Source organism: Lates calcarifer, linkage group LG8 (genome assembly GCF_001640805.2).
Source record: "Lates calcarifer isolate ASB-BC8 linkage group LG8, TLL_Latcal_v3, whole genome shotgun sequence".
Taxonomy (NCBI): Eukaryota; Metazoa; Chordata; class Actinopteri; family Centropomidae; genus Lates; species Lates calcarifer.
Window position 1 is genome coordinate 22293147 of NC_066840.1, and position 23213 is coordinate 22316359.

Genomic DNA, 23213 nt, shown 5'->3' on the forward strand with positions numbered 1-23213 from the left:
AATATTTATGCAACATTAGAGGAGGAACAGGTGACTTATGTGCTGAATTTCAGCTTAATGATTTACCTCAAAAAGATCATTTAATTATGTAAAAAGCTTTCATTCAGACCTAGGGCGCATATAACATCATGTCAGACAGTGCGCTCCACAAGGGAGCGACTTTTGAAAGAATGGTGTCCCCTCCAGTTAAGTTCCAAAAAAATCTATCCCAAAGATTATTGAAACTGCTCTGGAGGCTCAGAGCAGCCCACCACTACCATGTTTTCGGCTTTTCCCTTGATTTGTCACACATGTGAATGCAGTGCAATCTCATCTTTGTGGGTGTTTTCCTATAAAGGTGTTTTGCCAGAGTAGTGACAAGACCTTAGATGACACTGGCACTTATCTCAACCCCAACTATGGGTTGAGAAAATTCCACCCCAGGAACTTTGAAATCCCTTTCAAGAAAGCACTGTCAGCATCTCTTCAAGACAAGCACATAATTGTGTGTCTTTAGAGAGATCTTGTATGATGGAAGAGTCAGGCACCATTCAGAGAGGAAAGGGTTGTTACTGACCAAAAGGACACTTTAGGGTTGAATACCCTGGATCATTTCTCACTCAGTCTTTGCATGTTGTAATTTCAAATCAATTTTGTTTCCTCAAAAAGTGATAACATTTTCAATTATTACACCTCACACTTACTTACTTGAACGCTGCTTCCGTACAGTCACATTCTTTCATTCAAATACGTGGACTACATAGACAGGGTTTCCCTTGAGTATTGTGTCTGTGATTCAAGGGGCATGAAGCAAAAACCAATTTGGAAAATGAGAGAGAGCTTGATGGATGTCTTGGAAGGACAATAACTATTTTGTGAGAGAGGAGCTCTAGCATTTTTCTCTTTTTTTAATTACGCAGCTTTTTACAGAGATGATGTTTTTGCGTCACCAAAATGTATCTTGTAAAGTTAAGTAAACACATGCTTTAATAATGCAGGAATCTTTCTTCACATGTGTGGAGGACATCTTGCTAAAATTTGATGAGTTTTTTTTTTTTTTTGCTGAAATCCCCTTTGTCACCTGGGAAGTCCGCAGTAGTGAGTGTTTTCGGCGAGGAAGACACCTGCTTAAAAACATGCTTGCACCTGTCATTGTGAGAGTTGTCAGTGGTATTTGGATTACCTTGTTGTTGCATGCTGTTTTGTTGAAGCGTTTTTTGTGGTGGTTTTCTCACCACAGAACGTAACCATATCTGCACCCAACGTAAATCCACCAGGTGTTTGAGTGATTTAACACCATGGTGAGGAAATATTCTGACATGAACTTAACTTTACATTGCCCTCAGGTGACACAAGAAAAAAAAAATCAAATAAGCAGTAGGACTCTGTGAAAATATTGTACAGCACGACAATATCAACACAACACAGAACACATTTTTAATAAGTCAGCCAGAGCTGAAGTGGCACATTTTTCCATTTCCAACCTTGCTCTCATGTGTGGTACAATAACACTGCCTAGAACTTGCCTCCAAAACAGTGCCCTCTGGTGGTGAGTAAGGGCAGTTCAGGATTTTGTGTACAAACAAATTGTAATGCACACAAGTTTTTGACAGAGCTGTAAATAACCATTGTTATTGAATTCATTTGTGCCATATTGCAATAATTCATATTTCACTTTGGTGCTGCTGCCTTGCCATTGTTCTTCATTTTACACTGCTTTAAAATGCCTGAAAGGGAACCAAGGTCATTGAAGAAATCAGTGAAAATTATGTATTAAACATACTGTGATGGAAAATTGAGAAACAAAGCAAATCTAAAACAGAAGGTTAAATGGTAGTCCACATTTTGGTTTGTTTTGGTTTTTAACCATGCCTTGCATTATTAGGACAGTGTGTGTATATATTCTGCCTTTTTTTCTTATTCATTTCACCAGGACACTTCAATCTTCAATCTCTGTAGGCATCCTATCCATAATGTGAGCAATCAATCTCAGCCTGCCACTGGCAAAAACAAGCACTTTTTGTCCCTATCAATTATTTACTCCTAGGAACATGAAAGAGTAAGGTTAAACAGTACCAAAGTTGTCCATAAATACAACTCCACAGTGTTAATCTTCTAATTTTAGTTTGAATTGTTAATGGTGTAAATCATGTTTTCAAGTAAATTTACTCACACAAGTTGCAGCTGAAATTAAAGCTAGTTGTAGGACAGCAGTGGTTCAGGAGGTAGAGTATATGTATGCTGCATGTTACACATTGTAGTTCTGAAGATAAAATTATGAATTTTATGACAAGCCAGTGCCAACTTTTAGAAATGCTGTCCTAAAAATAAACCAAGCAAACCAAAACCTTTGTTTTGTTATCTGTTTAATTGTTTCAAATGGTACAGTTATTTCAGTAAAAGAACTGCTGTATGAAGGCATATCATACATAGTATAAATGTCATTATATACTTTATATTCTTTGAGAACTACAACAAATAAATTAACTTTCACTTTCAGTGAAAAAGAGAAAAGAAAGAAAAACTGCCAAGTCCAGCCCACTGGGTGGCGGCAAAGCAGCTTTCCTAAAAATACATTCTTTGTAGCTTGAGTGGGTTCACCACCACTATCTAAATAAATATTAAATAAGTTAAATATTTAAAAGGCTAGAACATATAGACTTCGCCAAGTTTAGCATCATTTCAGCGTAGTGTCTTCTTTACATTGGTAACAACAGGATCGTTCTCTCCTCTCACTTCATGGTCAGTTTGGTTATGGCCTAAAGAGAGAAAAAAATGATTTTTACTTGTTCAGTAGACTCACATCATCACATTAATGATATGTAGCACTACAGATATTTAACCACCCTTGCCTAATGCTACAATGAAAAACAAATGTTCAAATGATATTAAGGATAATAATAATAATAAAAGAAAACCCTTACCCTTTGAATTAGAGACTCCAGGCTTTGGAAAAATTCCTGGACATTTACTTTAGGATGTAAGTCGCAGTCTTGGCATGTGGCCTAGGGAAAGGGAAAGGGAAACAGTGGAGAAATTAACTAATGAACATCTCCTATGAGTACAACTCATGTCAATGTGTTGAAATATCAGTCATAATAAATTAGGAAAAACATTTTCTCTTACCGTATCACTTCCTGGATTGCAGAAGTTCAGACCTCTCTCCTGAAATGGATCAAAGAAAAGTGTTGTTTTTATAGATGTACTGCATTACCAACTTGAGATAAAAACTTTTACATGCATTTAATAAACCATTCCAGCAATTTACTTACAGTTATGGAACTGTTGAGGCTCTTGTAAAGTTTTTTTTGTTTTTTTTCTGTAATGTTGAAATGCAGATTCAGGTTAGCCCGGAAGCAACTCAAGGCTGACAGACAGCAGCAGTCCTGTTATAAAATGAAAAAGAGAGAAGAAAACAATGTTTGTGAATAAAACATCAATACCACAGCAACACAAATGAATTCCTTGTAAGTGGTAGTTACATGAAAAGAGAAAAAACCTTAATATTTAGAATGAATTATCCCACTCAAACCTTAACTAGAATATAGAGCACAATCTTTTTAATGAAAACGGATCATTCCAAAATTGTATTTTGTCAACCATATATCTAGCCCACTAAAACCTTTTTTTGTTTTGAGATTTTTATTTTAAATTGTACAATTCTGCATATGATCAATTAGAGGGAAAAAATCATTCACGATCACGATCAAAAGATTTCCAGGAAAGCTGTTGTTTCTGGTTTTATGTCATGAGTTCATCATCACAGTTGACTTTCCAATCCGATACATGCATAACACTTTTACCTGACCTGAAACTTAACTGAAGTTTCCACTATTTTAAAGTTTTAAAGGTAGGTTTCTGTTTGGATGTTTTTGAATTGTTTCCCTCCAGAAATCTTAATGACAATGTTGATTATACGACACGTTTTTTCCAAGTGAAACTGTTTGTTTCTGTTTAGATACTCGCACTGCAGTGTGTGACCCCCCCCGCCCCCAGCTAGCCAGGGTGAAATCATAGTTTTGGATTACAGTATGTCTGCTTGAACAATCAGCTCAGAGTATTACTTTTGAATGAAAACTAAACAGGAGGAACAACTAGAACAACTCTTACTTTCTTCTACAGGTTTTCAAATTCCCTATGATGGTGTTTTTGCTCTTGCACTTATTTCTCTGTAGTGTCATGATTTTCATTCTGAATATTAAGCTTTGTTCTACAGAATAGTAGGAAACCCTATCAGTTGTGGTTTAAGATAAGCTGTAATTTTCTAGTTATTTAACAAAGGATTGACTCAGATGTTCTCTAGCATGCAAGAAAACGTTTGTGAGTTTGTGGGGTGCTCTGAGGAAGTGTCATGGTTTTGTCTGCTCTCTGCTCGATTAGTCATCACATTTCACCTGAGAGTGTAACGGAAGTTATGAGAAAATACACTGTGAAAACTCTTGAGTTGACTCACTCAGCACTATAAGCCTGACAAGAAAGAAGACTAATCTGAATTTACAAGTAATGCAAGTTGATCCTAAAAGATATTCATTTGAAGTCAGTGCAGATAATCACATAGCTATGTAGAATTGTTTTGTACGCTTTAGACACAAGCATTGCAAACTGTAGGGTTTGCTCTCTACAAGGTCTACTTGTAGGAATATTCCAAGTCTGATAAGCACTAAAGCTAAATAGTATTGTTGTGATGAAAATAAGAGTGGTGATTGTATTTTTTTAAATAAATTAATCTGATGGAGTGCAGGTTTTTCTGGGGTTAAAATTGCAAACAGTCCTTCTTTTACAAAGAACAAACAGCATGCTGGCTAGTTCCTACATAGTATTTAGTTCATTTTCATCAGATCATTCAGGTTTCATGTTTACTCTGTCAAATGCAAAAATTACTTTAAAAAAAGAAAGATACTAACATTTCAGTTTACTCTATAAACCATGTCAGTATGACAGAATATGTTAGGTTTAGCTTTGTTAGCTTTGCACTGCTTATAGAGCTCTAATGGATGCCTCTACTGTGTAGTATTCAGTTGACTGTACAGCAGCCATGTATTTTATGAAGATTACCTGGCAGAAGATGAAATTAAAAAAAAATCTTAATATATTTAAAAAGATCTGTTTTTAAACATGCAGGGTAAGCTAGAAATCTTCAACTTTTACCACCTGATTACCCAACACATTTTGTGATTTCACACATCATTTGATGTACTCCTACAGTAGCCGACACATGACAATTAGTAACTACAGTAAGTGGGAGAACAACAACAATGAGTAAGCAACCACAAATATTAAGTGTGGCAGTGACCGTACTGTCAACACTATTTCGAAATGCAAGTTAGTTTTGCTTACCTCGATGTTCTCTGGTGGAGCACTCAGCATCTTGTCGCTGTGCTGCATGACACAAACCAAGAACATTGTATTTAGTGCTGATAACTGCGACCACACATAAGCATGGTTGTGAAAAAGTAAATGTAGATAAACCTACCTGCAGGCTTTCTTTCACTTCGCTCAACTGCCTCAGAACCTCTTCTAATTTTCTCCTCGTCAATGGTGTTGTGTTGGCCACAGAAAAGCAGTAGACTGCAAAAAGGCAAAGAACAACCAGCTTCATATTCTCAGTGTTCAGCAGCAGGCACCAGATCACCAAAAGTCGCTATTCGAAAGATTTACTGGAAATGTAGACTGCTGTGTCGCTTACCTTTTTATATTTATCCCTGAGGACACAGGAAAACCACTTGTGTACAGTTGGAAAGCTGCAGAAACTGGTGTGTGTGAGTAATGAAATTTTCTTTTCCACTGGCAGTCACCACTACGTGATTCGAGAGTGGCGTCAAGCCGCGCGTGCGTGGGGCCTATAGATACAAGTGTGTGAACGTAAAGTTGTTGAGTGCTGCCGACAGGAAACTACAGGAAGACGGCACTTCCCATTTTCACTTTGAATCATGGAGCCACAGCTATACCGTGTCATAGGTAGTCTTCGTAGGTGTGGTATTGACAACCTGAATGTGTTCACCGCATTACGGCCACCTACACTATAGACAAAGAGCCTGTTGCAACAACAGGAAACCCTTTTTAAGTATTATTTGTAGAGCCAAAAAGAGAAGTGAGAAGATGGTATGTTTTCTCTGTGTGGGAGGAAGTCCACCACTCTACCACCATGAAGACATTTTAGCCATATCAGCTAATAGCTTCTGAATGGAACTCTAGGCTGCTGCGTCCCTCCTTTCATCTAATTAATAATCATTAATCAGAAAAGGTCTTTCCTTCTGTCCATTTGCAAGGACAAGGAAAAGTGTGTCGTCAAGTTTCATGCAAGACTGTTTGGGAAATGCCCAGGAGGCAGCGGGGGTCACATGAGTCATGAAGGGCATTTCTTTGGGTTAGTCAATAGGTTCATTAATAAATACATGGCATCATGAAGATTGACATTTACATTGTGCATTCATGAAAAAAAAAGAAATAGCTGCAGCAACTAAAATATAAATAGGATTCCAAAATACAAAAGAGATACATTTTGTCTTTTAGTGTCACAGTACTACAATTTACCAAAGAACCTAACCCTAGCCTTTTTTTTACAGTTAGTATTTCAGTAAAGAAATTTCAGCTTCTCTATTTGATGTGTCCAGTGTGCACAATGGATGTCATTTGACTCTAGAAAATGATGTGGCGGACTGTGATCAGTGTATATTAGTCAACCACAGTGAGAAAGAACAGCAGCCATTTATAGTTCATATTCTTATGCCCTATACATTTACATACATGTCTCTAAATCACCCCATGCTTCCTAAGAATCAACAACACACATGTGTTACTGGGCTTAAACATCACTCTCCCATTCAGAGAGAGAACGACAGTCACAACTGTAATTCTTTAGAAATCTTTACTGTTTTGCTTAACTGGATGTGATTGTGTGCCTTTGGTTCTCTCCAACTGTACTGCAGTTTTTTGTGTTTGACACACATTGCAGACCACAAGTCAAACCATCATCTCCCATTTAGGGTAAAATATAACAAAATGATTTCGATGTCCATTACTTCTTGTGACCAGCAAATACAACCATATCTTGTTTGTTTCTCCAGTATTGTGTTGCAGTAATTTAACTAGACCGTCATTGGCCCACCCTACAATCACTGAGTTGCATTCCAGCTGCAGATGTGTGCGACTTTCTAAGACTCTTACTTTTCCATGGACCCAACTGTATACCCAGACATTTCAGAAGAGCAGTACATAGGGAGGCTTTCGCAGACTGAGGTTTAATCACTATGTATTTCTTAGAGAATTGCAACATGGAAATTTGTAGGTAAATGTCAGTGAATATTTTCTTCAGGGATGGTCATCTATTTCAGTATGCATTAGTATTACACATTTTGGAAATTCAGGAGGCATCATGTGTTAGTCAGTGTGTCCAACTCGCTTAGTGTGTTTGCCCCGGCAGTGTGTGCGCGCACATGTTCCCTCCGCACACAATCTTTACATCTGTCTTCTGCAACCAGCGAGGAGGAAGTGAGAGTGAGACTGAAAGAGAAAACCCCTCTTGTCTGTTCTCTCTCTTTGTCAGCGTAAGGGAAAAGGTGGGTGGGGGCTTCGACTGGTCTGAGAGGTGCATCACCCTCTGACTCCTGTCTTATCAGGAGTCCCTTCTGTGATGCACATACAGAAGGGAAAATGCATCCTCAGGTGGATTTAAAAATTCAGAAGAATTTTCCTCCTCTGGCTGCCATCAAGGAACCCCTCCTAACCCACCTGTGATGTGGGGGCGTGTGTGTGTGAATGTGTGTGTGTGTGCCTTCATTAAAGTCTTACTAAGCAGCTTTGTCATAATGAGCAAAGTGTCTCAAAAGGAAAGATCACGCAAAGTGAGAAACATAGCCTTTTCTACCACAGAAAGTTAGAGAAGATACATATAGAAAAACAGCAACTTGGCATTGAAATAGTGCAGTGGATGTTAAAGGGATGGAGATCTAAGGTGATGAATATGTGTAAACATTTATTTAGCCTTTTTATTTTGAGAAGGAAAATACACCTTTTGGGTAATGAAGACTTGTCAATTTTGGTTGTGGGAACAACTCCTGGTTTCATTATTGACAGCTGTCCCTTCCTTTTTTTTTATCTCAGTTGCATCATTGCCACTTTAAGGTCTGTGAATGCAAAAACCCTGTCTGTTCTTCCTTCTCCTTTCCCGTCACAATTGTATTCACTTATGGTCTGACCACTGCCCCTTTGCCCACTGTAGAGCTGTTTCCCTGCCCCTCATTCTGGGTCAGTTTTATTACCACAGACACTGTGTGTCAGAAAGTTCACTGTATTCTGGAGTACTAATAAACCACCACCACTACAACAAACTTTAAACGAAGGACTTGAGAGAACACTTTACAGCTGTCATAGCTGTGGGTCTGTCATGCAACAAAGTGTGTGTATGTGTGTGTGATTACAGTTTTTATTTTTCAAAGATCCCTCAGAACAACTTTAGCAAAATACACCTATTAATGGCTAATTAACATTTACAATTTGGAGGGATAAAAGGAAAAAAAAAGTTTCAAAGCAACAGCCAAAGAGATTTCTCACAGTTGAAAAATCGATTTTCTCACCAGTGGCTTATCATTCATTAATGAAGCAGAAGTTTGTATTTTTTTTTTTTTTTTTTTTAATTGTAACTTAAAAAAACCTTAGGAAACAGTGGCTTAGTAGAAAGTGGAACCAATTTGCAAACATGACAAAAATCTTATCTTAACCCTGTCCTTCACTGGTTGTTGTACTTGCATGTAAAAAAAGAAGTCCTCTGGTGGAGAAATGTAATCGTCACATACGTCTCATCTGCTCATCTGCATTTGTGAGCACAAGCTTTTTCCATCAAATTTTATGAAACATTGCTGTACTGAGCAATATTTTCGCTGATGACTAAAGCTCTCGGTCAGGGTTGAAGACATGTCATACAGCGAAGTTGCTCTTTGTGGTCAGCCAGAGTGTTAAACGCAGTGCAAAGTGTGACATGAAGCTAGGCTGCACACGGGAGAAAACTGAGAGACGGAGGTCAACGAGTGGAAGAGTGAGATTGTTTTATCCAAAAAAGTGCAACGCAGCAAACAAGTCTACTTTCTAAAACATGAAAACAGTCACGCTGATATTTAAAAATGGAATTTGTTTATATAGTTTAACCTGAAGGCCTTTCCACACACTAATCTGAGCACACACTATTCTCTTCCTGTCTGGTAAGTATAAATAAATACAAATAAAGTGAAGTTGAGAGTTGCAGAGGTCACAGCAGAAATAAACTTCAGACTGGACTTGTTTGGAGTTGTCATAGGATCTGAAATGTTCCTGTCGCCTAAATCATATCACATCTAGAGTTTGATGTGGATCATTTCTGTGTTGCAACTGTCAACTTTGAGTGAAGAGAAAACCTTATGTACACTATACATTCTACACTCAGTTGTCAGTTTATTAGGCAAAACCTGGTAAAACTTGTGCAGTCCTACCCTCACTGATCTGAATGGGGAGGACAAAATAATAGAAACACGTCAGCATAACACAATGTATGAATGACCTTCATGAAGTTAGGATTTATTGCAGGATTGATGTATTATATTTGGCTAGGTGTTCCTAATCAACTGACAACTGAGTGAATTCACTTGGCTGATTTTGTGTAAATACACGTTTAATGAGTTTTGACTTATTTTTTCAAAATAAACTTTGTTTTTTCCTGTATATGTGTGTGTGTGTGTTTTTTTTACTAGAACAGATAAAATGAACTTATAAAAGACATTTGGTTAAATTCATTCCAAAAATAAAACTGTTGCCTTTAAATGAAGACTGAAAGAAAAAAACATGGCGTGAAATAACATTTAATTGATAGACATAGACATAGACCTGGCTGTTAGCATTTTAACAAAAGAACAGCAGTTATCTATTACTGTAACACTTAATTTTCTTACATTGATCATACATTCAGAACACCTCAGCAGGACCAGACCTCTATCAGAGCAACATCTCAAATTTTTTAGGTTTATATTTAATGTAATATGAGTGATATTTGGTTTTCCACACTACTGTACTTTTCACTATTACGTAACCTCCGCTATCAGCCACGTCTCAGCCACAGTTGTTGCTCATCCATATTACAATTTGTTTTGTTTTGACTTGATGTTGTCACTTGGTCATACTGTGATGATATCATTGTTGTTTTGTTTTTTCATTGCATGTTTACTTTGCCTTTACACTGTTTAAACTTAAATAAGATGTATGTCAAAAAAAAAGCCACGTTAATTATACCAATTATGATGTGTGTGCGTGTGACTTAAAAGAAATATCAGTATTTTAGTTTTTTTGTTGAGACTTCTGTGGAAGTTGCATACATGAGGTAAAAAATCACCATCATGTACTGTAGTAACCTAAACATTTGTATTTAAAACTACAACACTACCATGCAAGTTTATTTACTCCATCTTAATGATGTAGTTCGCTTCCTACTCCCACTTGCAGTAGTGTGATTTCCTACACTGCGGTCTTCCCTTAGTGAACAGTTTGCATTTCCGGGGTGCGAGGCGAGTGGGCGCAGGGTTGAAAGTTTGCATGCAACACATAGACATATTGGAATATTGCAGAATTATGTTTATTTGTTTTAAATAGAAATGGACTCAGTGTACGTAAATGTGAAATCCTTTGTTATTTTACAACCATTTATAAAGACAACAAGGACAAGCAGAGGTAATTGTCAGTGATTGAGAAAAGCGAGCGTGCACGATATTACCGTAAGTGTACAGGAAGACTACAGAGTGTGTGTGGGTGGGGGATCGCCTGTTTTGGTCCTCTTTGCCGGTACCGCAACAGGGATGACACAGCTCAGTTTATAATGATTGATTAATTTTTCACAGTCATCTTTACTTAATTCAAAAACCTTACTGATTTAGCCAGAGTAAAAATGTAGAATTTAGCTCTTCTTGATATTATCATTGAGTGCATTTTCAATTAAAAGCAAACTTAAATAAACAATGTGACAGCAAACTAGAGTTCAGTGTAGTGTACTGTCAGCCAGTTTCCAAATGCTGTTTGGACGTTATTTTGTACAAGGTGTCAAGTCTTTTTTTTTTCCCCCTGCAGTGTGTTTCTGACTTTATTTTTCCGAGTTATACAACATCAATCTGTTAACTGTGACCAGATGGCACGGGAAAGTGCTGAATTGATGGACTTATCAACCATCGATGAAACCTGTCAGAAAAATGAGGCCCGCATTTAGTTTCTCCTCTGAATGTGTGATCACACCCACAGTTTCTTTTCTTTATCTAAACAAGAGTGCAATGGTTTACTGTGTCTTGTTGCTTGAACTCGTCAGATCAGCTAATTTTCTAGACGTTTTGTGTATGACAAGGTTTCAGCCGTGGGAAAGAGAACCACCTGAAATCCGACTCTTGTTAAAAATGGTGCTGAAATTATAAATGTAGCATTTTTGCATTACTTTCTAAGTCTCATTAAATCTTAAATTAGTCTTTGTCGGACTAGGTAAGAAATTATTGTATTTAAAAATAAAACTGTGGCCTGCCGTAAAAGCCATTTGTAATTTTAAATTCTGTCATTCATAAATATCTTGTAGATTAATGTACACTGAAATAATTGTCAGCTACAGCTGTAGTTGCTGACTGATTTCAGTTCTGCTGAACCACACTGTCCAGTAATCTTCATGAAAAGAGGACTCAGTGTTTTAAATTGTACATATTATTCTCACCCAACCAAACCAACTGAAGTAAATGGTAGAAACACAAATAATTGAAAGCTATTATTAAAGCTAAACCAGAAAACATGAGGCTGTGTAACGGAGATGAAAAAACACAGAGGCACTCAAGCTTATTTTTGGAAGACTTCAAGAATGTGAGCTTTCACATCCAAATGCATCGTTAAAGTTAACAGAATCAGTATTCTTTTCATTAGCTACGGAGAAGCTCCTGGGTTTACTGTACTACACTGTAGAGACAGCTGAACAGTTGTCTCACAGAGCTCCTAGTTCTCCCTCCTCCTGACACTATGCACGTTAGTTCTGTAAATATGTAGTATTAAGCAAGGCAACATGGACAAATACCCAATATAGAAGCGTAACTGAATTGTGTGTATTTTTCCCCACTTTCCTTACATGTTATATCTAATTCAGCTTGTAGTACCAAAACCTGAGAGGATGTTCTTTACTTCACATACGAAGGTGATGTAAGACGATACCGCTCATACACACTCCTTCTCAACCAACCTTTTTTTTTTCCCCCCAGAGTCAGGTACACCTTGACTAGTCAAATCTTTTAGGGGTGGAAATAGATCTCTGCAAACACTGTGAGTGTTGACGTGTTAGACACACAAATGGCAGGTATACAGGTGTACATCAGTAACTCAGAAAGAATAAAGAACACAAGGACTAGAATTAAAAAAGAAATGAAGTAACAGCGTGCTCTGTCAGCATCTGACATGCTAACACACTACTCCTTCACAACTCTCCCACCCCACAATTTCCATCAGTCATTAATAATGACAGGGAAAGCAACTAATAAAAGAGAGAATTAAAAGTCAGCACAGTATCAGACACTGGCTGTAAGAGACTAAAAAATAGGACATTGTTACTGTGTTTCTAACATACAAACAGCTATCCCTGGATGTAATAGACAAGAGGTTATATTTATAAAAGTTATTTCACAAATATTATTGAAGTTGAAAAGCAGACATACCACTGATGCAGTCACTCTCACTCTTGCTTCTTGTAGGCACAGTGACGGTTATTAGTATGTCTTCAACTTTTCTTACTCAAAGGGGGCTTGTGAATATAGGTTGCTTACATAGCGGTGACACATTCTTGACATTTAAGAGTTAATACTATAATCATCTTTTTACCAGCAACGGCCAGACTTACAGGACTTAAGTTGTTTTGGAAATTGATCATTTTATGGGTAAAGAAAAAGAGTAGCGGAGCAGTGGGAGTACTGAACAGACAGTGTGATATGAGCGCTATGTAACCACAACAGTAGGGGAATAACACTCAGCTGAGGGGCTGTGAAGATATTAAAGGCCATGAAACTGCCACTGTACAAAAACATCAAAACTCCAATTGGAAACTTTTGTTCTAAAATCAAACATCCACAGTTTGAACAACACCTACTCTAACAGCATGACTGCGCCATGCAAGTAAAGCACCCTCTCCTTTTTATGTAGTGATGAGTCTCATTAATGGCCTTTTTTAAAGTTATTTTAGTATTTTCAGCAACATCCTGAAATTTTAAACTGGATACTTGAGTTTCGAAAGAGTGGTCTCCACTGTGGTGGCATTCATGCTTCACAGCAGCTGAAACAGATTGAAAACATGTTTTTGGATAGTACTTTAAAATAACACTACTTCTCTCAAGTCCTGAGGAGCTGACAGCCACAGCTTTCAAATGAAGACATTCTTCTAAACTATCAGGACATAATTCACTAAGGTGCCAATTTCTGTGTCCACTCAAAGCAAACTTCAGTACTGCGTTTCAGCTCTCACCTGGTGTGTGGTGTACTTTGAACTCTGCGAAAGGTGGATGGATTTGAGTCATATGGGGGTGACATGAAATAAGCCTTTGAAATACTGGCCTTTTGATTTGGCTCATCTATATCGTTTCCAAGTTTCAGCGCAACAACTCAACAAAATGACGGAAATGCACAGGAATTCCTGGCTTAAATGAAGCAGAGGGCATGCAACCATGCCTATAATTTCAACTTAAGTTCAAGAAAATATGAATTAGTTTATATATATATATATATGTGTGTGTGTGTGTGTGTGTGTGTGTGTATATATATATATATGTGTGTGTGTGTGTGTATATATATATGTATATATGTATATATATATATATAGCTGTGTTCAAAAAGAAAATCCTATCTTATGATTAAGTGCCACTGACATCGTGAAGACTTAGTCAAGTGAAGGTTGTGATTTTGGAAATCTACAATACTTTTACGGTGCTCATATTTCTCTTAGTATACCTTCAACCACTTCAGTGTGGAATATTTTTAAAAAAATGGATCTCTCATCTTGGGACAAAACTTTTCATATTTTCCACCCGATGTTCCTTCACTGTCTAGAACAGATTATCAGAACTTTCAGAATCAGTGGCAAGCATCCTCAAAATAATAGACAGCCGTCTGACGGCTCGGAAAAACACGTCACTACAATATCCTGTTTATTTTAACAAGGTATGATGTTTTGGCCAAAACTAGACTTCCGCTGTACATTACAATTAATCAGCAGGAGCATCTTTCCTATAAGATGATCATAACATGTAGGTAACACGGCGTTGTACAGTATCTTCACCAGACGATGACTTGGTTCAGTAACTCAAAGCATGAAGTGAGAGTGACTTTTATTGAGTTACTCATCACAAGCTTGTCATTTCTATCTACTGTAGCTTAATTCTGGTTAGTCGATGCAGACTTAGTCATATGACTTTCACTGTCTGTTCCCCAACATCTGTCCATTATTGGCATGTTGTGCTTTGCAGGATGCACTGCAGCAAAGTCAAAACCATAGTAGACTTTCTATTTCTACAAATCAGCTGCCTGAGGTTTGAAAACAAAGTAAAAAAAAAAATCTGTGAATCTAAGGGGAACGTTTCTTATATGCACGTCAGACCAATGGAAACATTAAAGCCTTTATAATGTGACACTAAGTGTTTACATGCCATTTGAATTCAATAGTGACAATTAGAGACCGTTAAGTTAATTTTAAAGTAAGAACAGACAAATCAACTATGATGAAATATATTTATTTGACTTGCATTGTAGAAAGTTTTGTGCAAAGATACAATGTGAAAATATTTATTTACAAACCAAGTCTCAAAAAGCTACTGTAAAAACTGTTCTGATGAAAATCAAATGTCAGTCTTTTAAAAGGTCCCAGGAACAAGACTGTAACACTCAGCTTCAGTAAAGATTGGTCTTCTTCATTATCCTCAAGAACTCCTGCTCATTGACCTCACCGTCTCCATCGCGGTCTGCTTCGTCAATCATTTCCTAAAAGGATTAGAAACACTGTATGATGCAGTATGCTCAAATAGAAAATAGTTATACGTAAATCCAGCACTGAAATGTTACATGTGACAGACCAGAAAAACTCTCACTCTCACTTGAGCTGACAACATGTGTCATACAGGCTGTCTTGGTCTTCTCAGAAATAACTCACAATGCAATTACTATTTTAATGTCAAATGTATTAACATGACTTTAAGGGAACTAGAGGTGAGTAAAGGGAAACAGGTGTATCTGTCTTATTTGTTTATTACAGTTAAAACTATTTAGGAATGGTTGCAGCACAGTGTCACAAAGTGATACACATTGGCTGCAGCAGCCACTTTGCCTGGTGATCAGCTTTTCCCACTAAAATAAATTCTGGAAACCATCTAACATACATTCAGTTTCCATTTAAAAGGGTATTTACTAGGTGCATTACTCAGATGTACCTACTGCACACCTGAGCATCCAATATATAAAACTTATATATAATGGCAACACTGATAGCTACTCACTTTTACCAGCTACTAATTACAGAATTACTATGCAACTATATATAACTGAACTATTTATCTTTATGTATACTGTGTATGCTGCCCTATACTTTATATGGCGCTAATGTCATTCTCATATCATTATTATCATAATGTATGTCATTCTCCTATAATTAGGTGTATATACTGTGTATACAGTATAATGATCATCACATCATCATTATTATCATCATTATTATTATTATTATTATTATTATTAGTAGTAGTAGTAGTAGTAGTAGTAGTAGTATCATGTGTAATGTGCGTAGCTGCACCATTATATTATTACATTATCCTGTATCGTGTTGTTTGTGACTGTGCTCCGTGCCTCTGCAAATTTCCCCTTGGGGAAGAATAAAGTGTTCTGAATTGAATTAACAGTTAAATGAACAGAATGTAAAGAGTCTGCATCATGAGATTTACAAGCTGATGACTGCACCTGAACGTGCCAATAAATCCAAAGTAAGAAATCATAAATACAAAAGTCTCTTTAGGTGGAGGAAAAAGTCTGTGGGTGGACCATCACCACCAAAAAAAAAAAAAAAAAAGATATATATTAGATGGAAGACATTACTTGTCTTTAAGAGCCACAATACCTGTAACTCCTCATCTGTGAGGTTTTCACCCAGCTCCTTGGCAACTCTCTTGAGATTTTTAAATGAGATTTTTCCTGTGCAGTCGTCGTCAAACAGCCGGAAAGCCTTCATTATTTCCTCTTTGGAGTCCTTTTCACTCTGTTAACAAAAAAGACAACCTATTGTAACCTATTGAAACTTACAAAGACAAACTGCTCCTCCTTATTAAAAAAAACTATAGTGAAGAGCTGAAATGGTAACTGTGTTTATTAGGAATAGCTGCTTATTTTCAAGGTGTTTCACACCAAAGTAAAAACATGTCAGTTATTTTGCACCTAAAATCCAATGCATTTTTCTGCTACTGATACTTGAAACACACACACACACACACACACACACACACACACACACAAATCAACAAATTGTTTACGTTTGTCTGTTTTTTCAACTTATGAGAAGTTTCCAGGTTCTCTTGTTCTACACTCACCATTTTCAGTGTCATCATACTGAGAAAGTCATTGAAGTCAATTGTTCCAGAGCCTTCCCTATCAATGTCTGCAATCATCTTCTTGATTTCTTCTTTCTTTGGCTCAAACCCAAGAGCTCTCATGGCAACCTGTGGCAAAAGTGCACAACAGATCCGATGCAGCTGTGACACTGTTTCCACACGTTATCTGTTTACCTGTGCATGTATACACTTTTCAACATCTGATGCACGGTACATGAATATGAACGGCAACTGACCTTTAGCTCCTTCACGTCTATTGTTCCAGTGCCATCTGTGTCAAACAGATCAAAAGCCTCCTTAATTTCTTGCTTTTGCTCCTCAGTCAGTTCGATTTTCGGACCTGTCTTTTTCCTCTGGCTGGCTGAGGGAATTGGTTTTCGGTAGTTTGAAGCCTAAAAAAGCCAAACAGGTGCATCAGAGAGGCCCACAGGTGATAGTGTTAGTTAACTGTTAGAATCATGCTAGCTAACCTTAGCTTCCATGCTGCTCCACTAAACCAAACAGAAACGCGTTTTCAACGGCTGATAACGGCAAATCCCACAATTCTGCAGATAATTCTGCAGATTCAAACTAGACATTTATATGAAGGTTTACCATTTAAATGAATGCTTGTACCAGGAAAGCTTCAGTGTTGTGTCTGATGGTCGGACGTCAACAAAACAGGTAGCAACGGCTGTATTTTTTCTGTGAAAGGACATGGGAGGGGGCCAATAGAAACCACGAAAGCACCGTGACGCGTTAAAATTAGCCAATCGTAAAGGGGAATGGGCGGGTTTTGAGGGTGTCCTCCAATGGTTGGGTTCGTTTCTTTGTCTCCCAGCAACCGGGAAACACAACGCATGCGCAGTGCTCAATCGTTGGATCTGGGGCAGCTGGGCAGAGGGAACAGATACAACTATTGTACATTAATAAATGAAGGTAACATCATATTCTGTATGGATATACAACGCTTGTATTACAGGAACATTTTTTGGAAACACTCCTTCGTTTTACTTTACTTTAGTCTTGTTAAACACTGGCTGAAATTAGAAGTAAAGTCAATGTATTTTCTGAGGGTATTAGCTTGTTAGCTTTACTCGCTAAATGCTGTTGAGCTGTATCTCTTAATATCTCCTGCTTCTTTTGATGCTGTGGGGTAATTAAGTTCTGGGTGGCCAAATCGTTGCATATGCCACAGTTACAGAGTAATCTTTTAATGAATTAAAAAGCAACAGTTAATTCACATTTGAAGAAAGTATCAATTGGCTACCACAGTGTAGAAGTCCTGTATTAAAAAAAATACTTTAAATAAAGTACATAAGTATTAGCAGCTAAGTGTACTTAAGGTGCCAAAAGTAAAAGTGTTCATCACGCAGAGTGGGCTGTCAGAGTGTTTTAAATGTATATTAAACTGTACTATTAATGCCTTAATGTGTTAGCAGCTTTAAAATGTTCAGGGTGGGACTGCCTTTAAGTATGTAACTTTAATTACGGTTATAAGCAAATATAATGAAAAAATGCTCTTTCTTCTGCTGTTTCTTCTTGTCATATATCACAGTGAACTGAAAGAAACTTTGGGTTTTGAACCGTTGGTCAGACGAAACAAGACATTTGATGATGTCATTTAGGGCACAGAGGACTTTTTTCCCACTATTTCTTGACATTTCATGGACCAGAAGAGTAGTCATTTACTTAAAAAAATCAAATCAATGGATAATGAAAATATTTTTAGTTACTGTGACTGCAGCCTGTTATTGTGACTAACAATTACCACATGTGAACGGTTTTACTAACTAAAAAGAGAATATCTGTGGGGTTTTTACCTGATAAAAGGTGAACAAATTAAAACTTTTCTCGTCCTTTTATAATTCAGGCATCTGACGTAATGCTGGGAAGTACAGTTATAAACCATCAACAACATATTGGACTGCAGAAGCTCTCAGCGTTGGCAGGAATCACACATTCTTCTTTGGGCCCCAATAAAAAGTACAAGTTTATCCAAGATGACACAAGTGGGGAGTCAGCTCTTGTGTGTTCATGTTTTCGCATCTTTGAGAACCTGGAGCTGACCTGCGCAGTGGGCCAGCTGGTCTATGAGACTATTCAAGCCCACCAGAAGGTCTATAATTCAGGCTCAGGATGCCTGCTGTTTCTTGCAGGAGCGTGGAGCCGTGCTGCTCTGGAGTGCCTTCAGAGAGGAATTTCAGTTTCACACATCATCTCAGCTATGTCTGAAGGGATTGATATATGCAAAGATGTTTGCAGGAAATGTACCGTCTCAACTGAGGATCTTGGTGTTGCACAGTCAGAGAGCTGCATTGCAACATCTCAGCTATCAGAGAAACCCATCCTGGAGGCTTCACAGGCATCGTGCCCACTGCAATGGACAACAAGTGTTGGTCATAAGACTCTAAACACCAGTGGACAAAGAAAAATAAAGCTCAGCAGATATTTTTATGAGGAAAAGTCTAAAAATGTTTCCACAGTACCGCAACCTCATCAGCCTAAGCTTCCTAATGTTGCTCACATTGCTGAGGGATTGAGCCATGGTTGTGTCAGTGCAATGAATTTAGTAGTGGAAGCCTACCAGATGCAATCAAAAAATAGTCAACAAGATATCAGCTGTTCCCCCTTTGATATAAGTAAAGTGGTGACTTGTATTCTACCTGGTTTACCAGAGGAGCATGCATGTGTTTTACCAGGCTGCATTGTTCTCTTATCCACTGAACAGGCCTCAGTTGCTCGTTACTTAAAAGAACAGCGCTTGAGGGTTGCTCTTATTAATGGGGATTTGTCAGATACCTTTCGCCATCTTGGCTTTTGTAGACCAGCGGGTATACAGCATGTGACTGACCAGTCGGCTTTGTTAAATTCAAGCAGAGAAGAAGCTTGGATGGCGAAGGTTGTGGCTCTTCTGCTGAACCTGGAAGTGAACCTGATACTAGTCAGCGGGCTTGCTAGTGAGAAAGTGATTCAGCGTTGTTGTAGACATCACATGCTTGTGGTGGAAAAAGTGAAGGCTTCCGTTTTAAAGGCGTTCGCTGATGCAACAGGAGGTGTTCCAGTGACTTACGTCACACAGTTGAGTAAGCACTGTGTTGGCACAGGGATGAAGGTCATGATATGGAGGGACCTCAGTGCCGGCACTGGGAGGAAGTCTTCAACAGCTGTGAATATTTCCACTGGTGGGAACAGCGGGTTGGTCACAGTGATCCTCACAAGCTGCGTACATGGCAAGCTGCAGGCCCTGGAGGATCAGTTTTGGGCCTGTGCTTATCGCTTACACCATGCGCTGAAAGACAAAGCCCTCCTGCCTGGTGCTGGAGTGACAGAAATGCTTTGTATTCATCACCTTCAGAGGCAAGCAGGGCAGCATGTTAAGCACTTCATAGATAGGACTGATGACTCCAAAGCAGAGGGAGCAGCTAACCCTTACAGGGGTGTAGTGTTACAGCTCATGGCAGATGGTTTAACTGATTACATATCCACTGTGATGGTTAACACTGGAAAGTTTTCAAAAATCAAAGCCAGGACTGTGGTGAACCAACAACTGCGGGATTATAACGGACATCTAGGCATCACTGCAAAGTTCTCACAACTTTTCTTGGAGGGTGAAAAGGAGGACAGTGCCTTTTCCTCTGCTGTGAAATCTGATGACGCACCAACGTTGAAAATCTATGATAATCTGAGCGTGAAGCAGGAAGCATGGAGGAAGGCCTTAGATCTAGTTTTCCTGGTCTTACAGACTGATGCAGAAGTCATCACAGGCATAGACCAGAAAACTGATGGTGCACGGGAAAATCTTATGCTGTTATGATCTTCCTATGAGATCTCGGGGGAAATATTTGACATGCCAAATGGTTTGAAAGTTTATATAACCCACAAATATATCTTAATAAGTATGAAATTAATGTTTTTAATAACTGCTATAAAGAAAAGATAGGAAAAAATGTTTAATATTCTGATTTTCTGTCTTCAATGAATAGCCAAAGGATAATATTCAATATTCAAAAAGATCTTTTTTTCTACCACATGGGGGCGACAAATGATTCTATACTGTTGTAGTCTACTGTATCTGACTGGCTTATATAAATTTCTGTATGTAAATATGACAAATGAATTGGCCTAAATTCTGATATTGCCAGTAAATCAGGTGCATATTTCAAACATGTATACTGAATGAAACTAAGGTGCAAGTTCAAGAACCAAGAAAGTAGCAAAACAACATGTATGCAGGGTAAAGTGCCCTCTGTTTAATTTTGTTGTTTTTGATTTATTTTCAGAATTTGAAGTGATATTTATCTGATTGCCCCTTCAACTTTTGACATTTGTATTGGAAAGCTATGACAAATGAGCCTAATATCACAAAAGCATACACAAAGGTCAGTAGTAATCATATATTTCCATATTTGTATTTTATTTCATTTGTTGTCTTTATCGTACTTTTTGTCTTGAGGGTGCTGCGTACTATTCTCACGGGAAATACCCTAAAATTCACTTTATGTTTATTATTAACCAAGCCTGACTCACCTGACACTGGTTGTACATGATCTTGTAAACACCTTGTCTTCGTGCTCATCTCAGCCAGGGAAAACAAACACTATGTGTCCAAAACCACAATTAAATTTCCCTCTTGTGGAGCATGGGAGGATTTTTGTTGTGCCAGTATGTTTTTTAGTCTTGGTACACTTCCTTAACGATATTTGCCCACGCTTCATTATGCGTCTACAGCTTGGCTCGCACTGCTCAAACTGAACACCAACTCTGCTCCCATGCCAACCATGGTGGTTTTATGACCTGCTCTGTCATAATGGGAATAATTGATGGGGGAAGGAACGCCTCCAGACAGAGTAAATGTTTTTGGTTGAGTCTTATTAGTTATGGAAGTTATTTTAGTTGTTTGAATTCTGGAAACCTTTCTCAAGCTCATATTTCCCCTCCTACGTGATCATTCAAAGGTCACTGGAATATTAAAAAAAGCACTAATGCTCTGACCCTTGCATGCCTTAGTACTAGATGCATACAGTTGGTTCATCCTGGAATTAAGGCCTATTTTACAATTTTAGAAAGTGCAAAAATATTATGGTTGTCGGCTGCCAAACCTGACAAACTATTAATGCAACTAGAAATGTCTGCTACTTGGAAAAATCAAAAATAACCCCAAAAACAATCATGGTTCATATGAAAGTAAAGTGCGATCTTCGTTATCTTTAGAATTTTTCCTACTGTGTATTGTATTTCAGAGGTGTCAGTTGCAACAACATGTGAGATCTTCCATTTCCTCTCAGAACACACACACAGAGAGAGAGAGAGCTTCTTTTTCGTGCTCTAAAAATAGTTAAGAGAAATAAAAATGTTGCAAGGGCTTTACAGTGGAGCCACAACAACCTTGACTCAGGCGTCACTCAACGGTGTCGTGGCCGTGAGAGGGTGGGGTATGACAGAGCATAACAAACACAACACCGTGAAGGAAGTTAGAATGGCAAAGTTGGTGACACATCTGAGAGTTCAGACGGAGTCCACATTTTACATCAGAAGAAACCTTAAACTGATGCGTGCACAAATTACTCTGCGTTACTCTAAAAATATAAAAAGTTGGATGAAATGATTCTGTTTTATTTCTTAATTTCCCTGAGAGCACGGACTAGTGATTTAATTTTGGGCAATGTCACCATATGCAAAGCAAGTAGCAATCAAACATTTTTAATTCTGCAATTATGATTAGAAAAAAAGCAGCTGAAGGCATTTAAAGTTCTGCTTTAGGGTTTAGATTCATTACATGTGATCTAACAGTTTCATGTTGAGTGAGTTGTGTTTTACAATTGTAAAATAAGTTTTTGCTGCAGAACTCTCAGGTAGCTGTCAGCCTCTGTCAGGTGTATAAATAAAGTCAGCAGTGTGGAAACAGATGCCGCACTGAAAGAAGAATGTGTCACAGCAGTTTATTTTTAGAAAGAAACCATAAGTCTTGTTATATTTTCCTCAGACTCTGTCACCATGTATTGTACAATTTATGTTGTGGATAATTATTAGAAAAGGTAGGTACTGACTCCAGCTCGCTTTACAGATAATTAGTAATGACAGTGACTTTTTAAAATACGATTTTTTTTAAAAATCATTGGCATTTCCTTCAGAATTAGATTTTTATCAGGGTGAAAAGGCCTCTGCAGAATCATTTACTGTAGACCAAGGGTACACGTAAAGCACTCAGGACCATAATACTAATTACCTGTGTGGAATGTGGCAAGTAGCATCTATATGTACCTGGAAAGCCTGAATGCTGTGCAAGGTGCATTGAGAATCTGTTTTCTGTCACAGTGTCCTCTAATAGTAAACTTTGTTGTATTTGTACTGTACTGCTTGGATGTGAATGGGTCTCAGTAATTGTATATTTGGAACTCTTCCCTCAGGAGTTTGCCTGAAAACAACATGCGCAGCAAACCCCGTCTGTATAAATGATGGATAAAGCCGTCCTGTCTTTTTGGAGAGTTGTGGATTGACACAGTCTGAGGAAATGAATCCCAAAGATGTCCAAAACCATCTGAATCCTTCCTGTAGTTGACTCCCTGTTTTGGCTACAAGTGTTACAACTGCTCAAGTCTCCGGCCTTAGTCACTCCAGTGGCGTGGTTGGATGTCAGATGTT

The 23213-nt window shown here is 38.0% G+C and overlaps 3 protein-coding genes across 4 annotated transcripts; 1 reads left to right on the plus strand and 2 right to left on the minus strand.

The window, feature by feature from the left end:
- Positions 1–2314: 2314 nt before the first annotated feature.
- Positions 2315–5654, minus strand: il21 (interleukin 21). The gene is made up of 6 exons (XM_018703015.2): positions 5453–5654; positions 5317–5358; positions 3252–3365; positions 3106–3144; positions 2904–2984; positions 2315–2738 (listed from the first exon to the last, which is right to left on the minus strand). Exons 1-6 carry the CDS (start codon positions 5576–5578, stop codon positions 2712–2714), a joined length of 429 nt encoding a protein of 142 aa, XP_018558531.1. The 5' UTR covers positions 5579–5654; the 3' UTR covers positions 2315–2711.
- A 9059-nt stretch (positions 5655–14713) lies between these two features.
- On the minus strand, positions 14714–17293 carry cetn4 (centrin 4). 2 transcript variants are annotated; one of them, XM_018703031.2, is made up of 5 exons: positions 17184–17293; positions 16826–16981; positions 16569–16697; positions 16103–16240; positions 14714–14976 (listed from the first exon to the last, which is right to left on the minus strand). In XM_018703031.2, exons 1-5 carry the CDS (start codon positions 17184–17186, stop codon positions 14887–14889), a joined length of 516 nt encoding a protein of 171 aa, XP_018558547.1. In that variant the 5' UTR covers positions 17187–17293; the 3' UTR covers positions 14714–14886. The 2 variants fall into 2 exon arrangements, with proteins under 2 accessions (XP_018558547.1, XP_018558546.1); XM_018703030.2 differs by having other exon boundaries at positions 17060–17214.
- Positions 17294–17374: 81 nt separating this feature from the next.
- Positions 17375–22348, plus strand: bbs12 (Bardet-Biedl syndrome 12). The gene is made up of 2 exons (XM_018703024.2): positions 17375–17507; positions 18442–22348. The coding sequence occupies exons 1-2, from the start codon at positions 17502–17504 to the stop codon at positions 20383–20385; spliced, it is 1950 nt and encodes a 649-aa protein (XP_018558540.1). The 5' UTR covers positions 17375–17501; the 3' UTR covers positions 20386–22348.
- The last annotated feature ends 865 nt before the right edge of the window (positions 22349–23213 follow it).